The 9836-nt window shown below is 40.5% G+C and overlaps 1 protein-coding gene across 1 annotated transcript in view; it reads right to left on the bottom strand.

The window, feature by feature from the left end:
- Nucleotides 1-477: 477 nt before the first annotated feature.
- gnpda2 (glucosamine-6-phosphate deaminase 2) overlaps nucleotides 478-9836 on the bottom strand; it is a 33912-nt gene continuing 24553 nt past the window's right edge. The window contains exons 6-7 of the mRNA XM_043691862.2: nucleotides 4683-4857; nucleotides 478-2075 (exon numbers count right to left, since the gene is read on the bottom strand). Of these exons, the coding sequence (XP_043547797.1) occupies nucleotides 2011-2075; nucleotides 4683-4857 (240 nt within the window). The 3' untranslated portion in view covers nucleotides 478-2010. The remainder of the gene's footprint in view (nucleotides 2076-4682; nucleotides 4858-9836) is intronic.

The following is a 9836-nucleotide window of genomic DNA, read 5'->3' as shown; positions in this document are numbered from 1 at the left end:
AGAGGGGGTCATTTCAGAACAGAAATGCGGAGACATTTCTTCAGCCAGAGAGTGGTGGGCCTGTGGAATTCATTGTCACAGAGTGCAGTGGTAGCCGGGACGCTAAATGTCTTCAAGGCCGAGATTGATAGATTCTTGTTGTCTAGAGGAATTAAGGGCTACGGGGAGAATGCTGGTAAGTGGAGCTGAAATGCGCATCAGCCATGATTGAATGGCGGAGTGGACTCGATGGGCCGAATGGCCTTACTTCCACTCCTATGTCTTATGGTCTTGCATGTTTCTCAATCAACATCACAAACAGATTATCAACATATACATAATTTGATTGCTGAGAACTGTTTGCAAAATGACTACTGCATGTCTTATACTGCAAGATATAGAAGTCAAAAGTATTTTCATTGCCTGTAAACCACAGACAACTTGATCAAGAAAGGTGCTAAGTAAATGAATTTTTTGAGAATTAATTGGCAATGAAAGAGCACAGAAAATATTATTTTTTTTATTGAGATGAAAAATACTTGCACAGTTTTTTTAGATTAAGGCATAAAGATAACCTATGGAACAATAGTGTTTTATAATACACAATTTTGTCCCTCAGACAACCTGCTTCAAACAGGTGTATGACATGCACTGTATATATTTTAAAAAATAAAGAAATATAATTCACAATCCTTCAATTCTCATTAGCTTGAACTGATTACCTAGTAGATAATATCATCATTTGGCATTCTGAAGGAAAAGAACCAGCTATATTGTTAAAATAAGTTTAACTAGTGTTCAGATCTACAAGAACATGATGCAGCTTTTAATGCAGCAGATATTTCTATCCAGTGTCACAAAGTATGTGTTCTATCTAAACTAATTACCATTAGATAACTAAAGAGATCAACTTCCATAATTAAGTGGTTAAATTAGATTCCAAATTCGAATTTCTGAAATAATCCAGCTAAAATGTAGGAAATGATCCAACAGTACACAAATGCATCTAATGTTATTGGCACCTCAAGCTATTTAATTAAAAAAAGCACAAATAGCTTTTCCAAATTATGTTCCAATGGTTAGAAGCAATCATATTAAGATTGAGTAACAATACAGTTGAAACTGAGTTCATGATTAAAATACCAAAGTTCACATCAATGCCCTAACAGCACAATGTACACAGGAACCAAAGTAGCAGTTATTATTGTATAATGAAAGATACAATGTACTACTGAAGCAATAAATATTTGGAATGTGACAAGAAATCTATACTAGATTTGGAAGATTTTAAAAACTTAACTTGCAAAATATTCATGAGGTATGTATTTTGCAAACCATCTGAAAGATTTACATTTTGGAATCTTAATTCCAGTTATAAACATAGCTCAAAAGTAATAAAATTATGCAAGTATGACAGATGAGGATGCATGAATGTACAATTTGTTTTGATCTATCACACTAGCTAGATTGAATTATTGAAATACATTTGCCATATAGATTTGAGACCTTTTTTCCAACAGCTTTTTCAATGCAGCAAATAACGAATGAAAGTTAAATGTTTAATCAAAAAATGTACACGCTGAGGAAACAATACTGGAAACCTTTAAGTCGTACTGCATACAGATTTTAGCTCACATACTACTCAAGTGGGAAGAACAAGGCTTAGGGGCAACAATCTTCATGAAGTTGAAAGGTTCTTTACAGTATGCCGTTAAAAAAAGGAATTATTCTTTGCAAACACTAGTGGACTATTCTTGCTTCTGTTTTGTTTATACCCATGATTTATAAGACTTCACTGCTATGAACACTTGGAAGAGATCAAGTGTCTTCAGAGTAGTAAGAATCCTCAACAAGAGCGAGATTTGAGACTTGAGAAACTTTTGAATATTACTTTTACAAAAAGAAATTAAATTGTTTTAGTTACAGCAACTTATTAATATAAAAATCAGACTGCATTGAATTCCACTTCAAGTCCTTGGAATTTTAATCAATCGTCCATCACAGGAAGGTTGCCATTCATTTTCTTCTTTTTCAGTCATTGTAACTTTTCATACTGTGCAATGGTTCCACAAGTTGATTGTGCACATGCATCAAACCTATTGGGAAATGAAAATGTTTTGAGCAAGCAAGCTTACAAAAAATACCAAATTAATAGTTTGTTTTACATGCAGTTTTCTGATCATGCATTAAATGTGATCACATCTAACAAATTTGGTTTAGATCATCATATAAATAAATCATATCTCAAACTACTAATCGTTACCAAACTCTGCAAGCATATGTAGGAAGAACTATATACTAAAGTCACATTTAGAAACATTCATTCTGATATGTGGAGGATTGAGAGTTTGATTCTTGGCATTGTTCAACAAAATATTAAGCAATTTATATTTTTCCTGGTATTTTTACAGTGTAAAGACTCAATGTTACTTTTTTTATATTTTTGATTGGGTTCTGAAATGGGAATAGGACTGTTTTAAATCCAAGGAGTATAAAAGGGATTGCTGCATGCGTTTAAAACAAGTCATTCACACTTATTATTGCTTGTTCAATCTGCGAGGGATGTTTCATTGTAAACAAACTGGGAAGAGAGAAAATACACAAAAGGGACAAGCAACCGGTAACATGTGGCCGAGTGAGCTGTGAATTGCTAACCAACTGTTGATGACAAAAGCCTTTTGCCTGCCAACAACTATGCGATTGGCTCCAGGATAGTTGAAAACCTTGTTTATAGGCAGGATGGTGAAGTCACAGGGAAGCTACTGGAAAAAAATTTGAAAGGTCATAATTAATCACCACGTGAGGAGGTAAGAATGAATCAAGGATGGTCAGCATAACGTTGTCAGAAAGAGACAACATGTAAAACTTGATTTAACTTCTCAAGGTGATGAGGTGTGCGAATGAGAGTAATGCAATTGAAGCAGTCTATATGGATTTAAGTCAGTTTTTTGACAAGGTGTCTTACTGCCAACTGATTTAAGAAGCTGCAAGCCCACGAGGTAGAAAATTGGTTTAGTGGCAACAAATCAGATGACAACTGAAGGGTGTTTGTATGAACTGAATCCAGTGCCTAGTGGTGTACCACACTGTTTGGTACTGGTTCCCTTGATGTTTGTAGTATACAGTCATGATCTAGACCCAAATTAGAAGATATGATCAGCAAGTTCATAGATGACAAAAATTGGTAGCATGATAAATAGTGAGGAGGATAGCCTTACACTACAGGATTATACGGTCAGATGGGTTGAACAGTGGCAAATGGAACTTAATCATGGAAAGGAGAGAGTGGGGGGAGACACATTTGGGAGAGCTAACAAAAGTGTATATGTTGACTGGTAGGACTCTCACAAGCATGAAGGATCACAGCAACATTGCAGGTATCAGGATAGATAAGGTGGTATTTTGAATACAAGCCTTAATTTTTCAAGGCACCAAATAAAGTAAGTAAAGGTGGTTATGATGGAGCTGATATAACATAAATTCCGCCTCAGCTGGAGTACTATGTGCAGTTCTGGTCGCCACATGGTAAGAAAGATGCATTTGCCAAGTTTCTGCAGGATGTCTTTGGAAAGAGACTAGATGGACTGGGGTTGGATTTTTCTTATAGCAGGAAAGACTTGGAAGGAGGGAGAGAATGGGTTAAGCTGTTCCAAGTTCTGAGGGGCATAGATCTGGAAACATATTTCCCTTTAGTAGAGGCGTCACGAACCAGGGATACAACTTTAAAAGTAAGAAACAGGCGGTTTAAGAGTGGATTTGAAGGGAAAAAAAAGCAAGCCAGAGTATGGTGAGTATCTGGAACTCACTGCCTAAAATGGTGCCAGAGTTGTTGCCATTAAGATATTGAAGAACTATTTAGATGAGCACTTGAAATACCACAGCACACAAGGCTACAGGCCAAATGGGAATCAAATAGATATTTGATGACTGGCATGACACAATGGACCAAACAATTTCTGTAAAAACTCTGACCCTCCATAACTGTTAGAATTCAGAAGAAAGCTGATTTCTCTCATCAGTTGCTGTAAGCAACTGATTTTAACCAATAAGTCAACAACCTTATAACTTGTGAACTGGTCATTCTATGCCTCCTGTAGGCAGGTAAAAGTACTTAGAGAAGAGATAGATCATAAAATAGCAAGTGCCGGGAAGTCAAAATGAGTATCTGAGTGAACTCTTTGGACAGGGATCACTGAACTACCTTTTCAGTTTTCCCTCTACCCATATCATTCTATCTACATGCGTGCATCTGTCCAGTGAGTTTTGTAAGGTGGTTACAGCTTCAACTAGAAGAATTGTGGATCAATAGTTCAGAATTATTTACCTATCCCAATGAGATCATCCCTTATTCTTCCAAATTGATGACACCAGTTATACGAAATGTTTTAAAATTCCTGTACTCTTAACCCTTGCAATAAAGGGCAACATGCCATTTGCCTTGCTAATTGCTTGCTGTACCTGCATATTTTCTGATATTTCTATATGAACACATCCAAGACTCTTGAAGACATCAGCACTTAATTTGCACAACTTTTAAAAATATTGTGCTGAAGGCCCTCGTGGCACAGTAGTAGTATCCCTGCATGTGGGCTGAGAGATCGGAGTTTAAGTCCCAGAGGTGTGTAATAACATCCCTGAACAGGTTGATTAAAAAAAAATAAGTTAAATATTCCCTAGCTTTTATCATGAGCATCTGTACCTACCTTGGAAATACTTCACTGTTTTAACTTTAAGTTCCAAGGTCGCATCATCATCACAAACAAAAGTGGTATGAGGGTGCTGCTGGAAGGCAGAAACTGTCCACATGTGATTTACTCCCTCTTCTATTGCCTTGTACAATGCAAATGCCTTGTGTGCTCCTGTGATGAGAATCATAACCTACTAACACAAGTGACAAGAAATTTAGTTCAGTTTATCTTCACAACACGCTTTTAAATCTAGGAGAAGATTATACATAGCTGTATTCACAGATCCATTAACATACTAGTGGTTGGGCAAAAAAAAACGTGCAGTTGAACTAAGAGCAATCATATCAGGCTCTCAAATGATCTGACGATGCCAATCATAAAAGTCCTTCTCTACATCTCCTGCCAACAAACCAAACTTAAAGCTATTAAGTTGGGTTATTCATTGACATACAATTTACAAACTAAGTTTATAAACTGCCCTTTTGATTATGCTGAAAATGTGTTGCTGGAAAAGCGCAGGTCAGGCAGCATCCAAGGAGCAGGAGAATTGACGTTTCGGGCATGAGCCCTTCTTCAGGAAGGGCTGAAGGAAATCCTGAAGAAGGGCTCAAGCCCGAAACGTCGATTCTCCTGCTCCTTGGATGCTGCCTGACCTACTGCGCTTTTCCAGCAACACATTTTCAGCTCTGATCTCCAGCATCTGCAGTCCTCACTTTCTCCTTTTGATTATGCTACCAAAGTCCCAAAAACATATGAACCTTTCCTCTCCGAACTTCATATCTTTGGTGTCAGTTGAAGTGGGAGGAGTGACAGCGAAGACCAGAGGTCTGACAGGAAGGTAAATTTGAAGTATAAGCTTACCTTATGTGCAGGCAGAGCGCACACTGAGCAGGAGCGGACACGGGACTGCTGGGTAAATGAGGCTTTATATTTGGGCGGCTACATTACTCGGGTAGTCTCTCCCATGCATCCTCCTCCTCATCTAACTAAAAAAAGGTTCTGTGAGCCACATTGATAAGTGGACTAGTTTTTATTTGTTTTTAGTTTTTCAGTAGTCTCATTGGGAATTTAGAATAGTGAGACTGGAGGTTAAAGCAGTTGAATGTTCCTCTTGCAGAATGTGGGAAGTAAAGATATCCTGCTGACTGCATGTATGGGGAGTGCATCCAACTGCAGCTCCTCAAAAACCGCATTAGGAGCTAGAGCTGGACCCGGATGAATTTCAGATCATTCAGGAGGTGGAAAGGGTTAGAGAGAAGTTACAGGAAGGTAGGCACAGCTCAGGTACAAGGAAGTAGATAGGTTACATCAGGGGACGGACAAGAAACCAACAGGCAGTGCAGGGATCTCCTGTGGCCGTTCCCCCTCAACAATAAGTATACCATTTTGGATATTATTGGGAGGATGACTTACCAAGGGTAAGCAATGGGGCACAGGTCTCTGGCACAAAATCTGTCCCTGTTACTCAGAAGGGAGTGGGGAAGAGGAGCAGAGCATTAATCAAGGGGGACCCAGTGGTTAGGGGGACAGATGGGAGGTTCAGTGGGAACGAGACAGACTCACGGTTGGTGTGTTACCTCCCAGGTGCCAGGGTTCGTGACACCACTGATCGTGTTTTCGGGATCCCTGAGGGGGAGGGGGAGCAGCCCCAAGTTGAGGTCCACATAGTCACTAACGATATAGATAGGAAGAGAGATGGGGATTTAAGGCAGAGATTCAGGGAGCTAGGGTAGAAGGTTAAAACTAGAACAAACAGTTGTTGTCTCTGGTTTGTTGCCCGTGCCATGTGCTAGCGAGGCGAGGAATAGGAAGAGAGAGGAGTTAAACCCTTGGCTACAGGGATGTTGCAGGAGGGAGGGTTTTGGATTCCTGGATAATTGGGGCTCTTTCTGGGGTACGGGGGACTTCTACAAACAGGATGGTCTTCACCTGAACCAGAGGGGTACCAATATCCTGGTGGGGATGTTGCTAATGCTCTTTGGGTGGATTTAAACTAATTCAGCAGGGGAACCCAAATTGTACTTAGAGTATATGGGGGGTTGAGAGTATTGAGGTCTGAAATAAGGTTTCAAGGTTGCAAAAGGGCACCAGCATGCAAGGAGTGTGTCTACTTCAAAGCCAGGAGCATCCAGAATAAGGTGGGAGAACTTGCAGCAGCATGGGTTGGTACCTGGGACTTCAATTTTGTGGCCATTTTGGAGACACGGGAAGAGCAGGGACAGGAATGGTTGCTGCAGGTCCCGGGATTTAGATGTTTCAGGGGGTTGGCATTGTTAGCAAGGACAGTATTACAGTTGCAGAAAGGACTTGGGAGGACTCATCTGCTGAGGTATTATGGGCTAAGGTTACAAACAGGAAAGGAGAGCTCACCCTGTTGGGAGATTTCTATATTTCCAGAGATGTAGAGGAAAGGATAACAAAGATGATTCTTGATCAGAGCGAGAGTGACAGCGTTGTTGTTATGGGGGACTTTAACTTTCCAAATATTGATGGGAATACTATAGTTCAAGCGCTTTAGATGGGTCAGTTTTTGTCCATTGGGTCCACGAGGGTTTCCTGACAGGTCAACAAGGGACGTGGCCACATTAGATTTGGTACTGCATAATGAACCCGGCCAGGATTTAGAATTGGAAGTAGGTGAGCACTTTTGTGATACTGACCACAATTCGGTTATGTTTACTCTAGTGATGGAAAGTGATCGGTATATACCGCGAGGCAAGAGTTATAGCTGGGGAAAGGCAATTACGATGCGATTAGGCAAGATTTAGAATGCATAGAATGGAGAAGAAAACTGTAGGGGATGGGCAGAATTGAAATGTGGAGCTTATTCAAGGACAAAGGGGAGCTTAATGTTCCAGGATACAAATGCTACAGGAAGGATAAAAAAGGAGGCAAAAGAGGATGGGGAGTGGCTGTTTTGACAAGTGATAGCATTACAGCTGTGCTGAGGGAGGATATTCCTGAAAATACATCCAGGGAAGTTATTTGGGTGGAACTGAGAAATAAGAAAGAGATGATCACCTCATTTGGATTGTATTGTAGACCTACTAACAGTCAGAGGGAAATTGGGAAACAAATTTGTAAGGACATCTGAGCTATCTGTAATAATAATAGGGTGGTTTTGGTAAGGGATTTTAACTTTCCAAACATAGACTGGGACTGCCATAGTGTTTAGGGTTTAGATGGAGAGGAATTTGTGTGTACAAGAATATGTTCTGATTCAGTATGTGGATGTACCTACTAGAGAAGGTGCAAAACTTGACCTACTCTTGGGAATTAAGACAGAGCAGGTGACTGAGGTGTCAGTGGAGGAGCACTTTGGGGCCAGCGGCCATAATTCTATTAGATTTAAAATAGTGATGGAAAAGGATAGACGAGATCTAAAAGTTGAAGTTCTAAATTGGAGAAAGGCCAATTTTGATGGTATTAGGCAAGAACTTTCAAAAGCTGATTGGAGGCAGATGTTTGCAGGTAAAGGGAGGGCTGGAAAATGGGAAGCCTTCAGAAATGAGAATCCAGAGAAAATATATTCCTGTTAGGGTGAAAGGGAAGGCTGGTAGGTATAGGGAATGCTGGATGACTAAAGTATTTGAGGGTTTGGTTAAGAAAAAGAAGGAAGCATATGTAAGGTATATACAGGATAGATCAAGTGAATCCTTCGAAGAGTATAAAGGAAATAGGAGTATACTTAAGAGGGAAATCAGGAGGGCAAAACGGAGACATGAGATAGCTTTGGCAAATAGAATTAAGGAGAATCCAAAGGGTTTTTAAAAATTAAGGACAAAAAGGGTAACTAGGGAGAGAATAGGGCCCCTCAAAGATCAGCAAGGTGGCCTTTGTATGGAGCCGCAGAAAATGGGGGAGATACTAAATGAGTATTCTGCATCAGTATTTTCTGTGGAAAAGGACATGGAAGATATAGACTGTAGGGAAATAGATGGTCACACCTTGGAAAATTACAGAGGAGGAAGTGCTGGATGTCTTGAAACTCAAAGGTGGACCAATCCCCAGGACCTGATCGGGCGTATCCTAGAACTCTGTGAGAAGCTACAGAAGTGATTGCTGGGCTTCTTGCTGAGAAATTTGTATCATAGATAGTCACAGGTGAGATGCCAGTAGACTGGAGGTTGGCGAACGTGGTGCCACTGTTTAAGAAGGGGGGTAAAGACAAGCCAGGTAACTATACATCAGCGAACCCGACGTCGGTGGTAGGCAAGTTGTTGGAGGGAATCCTGAGGCACAGGATGTACATGTATTTGGAAAGGCAAGGACTGATTCGGGAAAGTCAACATGGCTTTGTGCGTGGGAAATCATGTCTCACAAACTTGATTGAGTTTTTTGAAGTAGTAACAAACAGGATTGAGGAGGGCAGAGCGGTAAATGTGATCTATATGGACTTCAGTAAGGCGTTCAACAAGGTTCCCCATGAGAGACTGATTTAGCAAGGTTAGATCTCACGGAACACAGGGAGAACCAGCCATTTGGATACAGAACTGGCTCAAAGGTAGAAGACAGAGGGTGGTGGAGGGGGGTTGTTTTTCAGACTGGAGGCCTATGACCAGTGGAGTGCCACAAGGATCAGTGCTGGGTCCACTACTTTTTGTCATTTACATAAATGATTTGGATGCGAGCATAAGAGGTACAGTTAATAAGTTTGCAGATGACACCAAAATTGGAGGTGTAGTGGACAGCGAAGAGGTTTACCTCAGATTGCAACAAGATCTGGACCAGATGGGCCAATGGTCAGAGAAAAGGCAGATGGAATTTAATTCAGATAAATGCGAAGTGCTGCATTTTGGGAAAGCAAATCTTAGCAGGACTTATACACTTAATGGTAAGGTCCTTGGGAGTGTTGCTGAACAAAGAGGCCTTGGAGTGGAGGTTCATAACTCCTTGAAAGTGGAGTCGCAGGTAGATAGAACAGTGAAGGCAGCATTTGGTATGCTTTCCTTTATTGGTCAGAGTATTGAGTACACGAGTTGGGAGGTCATGTTGCGGCTGTACAGGACATTGGTTAGACCACTGTTGGAATACTGCATGCAATTCTGGTCTCCTTCCTACCGGAAAGATGTTGTGAAACTTGAAAGGGTTCAGAAAAGATTTACAAGGTTGTTGCCAGGATTGGAGGATTTGAGCTATAGGGAAAGGCTGAACAGGATGGGGCTGTTT

This window comes from Chiloscyllium plagiosum, unplaced genomic scaffold (assembly GCF_037043375.1).
Source record: "Chiloscyllium plagiosum isolate Xiang-an unplaced genomic scaffold, Cpla_swu_hap1 HiC_scaffold_1, whole genome shotgun sequence".
Taxonomy (NCBI): Eukaryota; Metazoa; Chordata; class Chondrichthyes; order Orectolobiformes; family Hemiscylliidae; genus Chiloscyllium; species Chiloscyllium plagiosum.
This window is presented reverse-complemented; position numbering and strand designations above follow the sequence as displayed.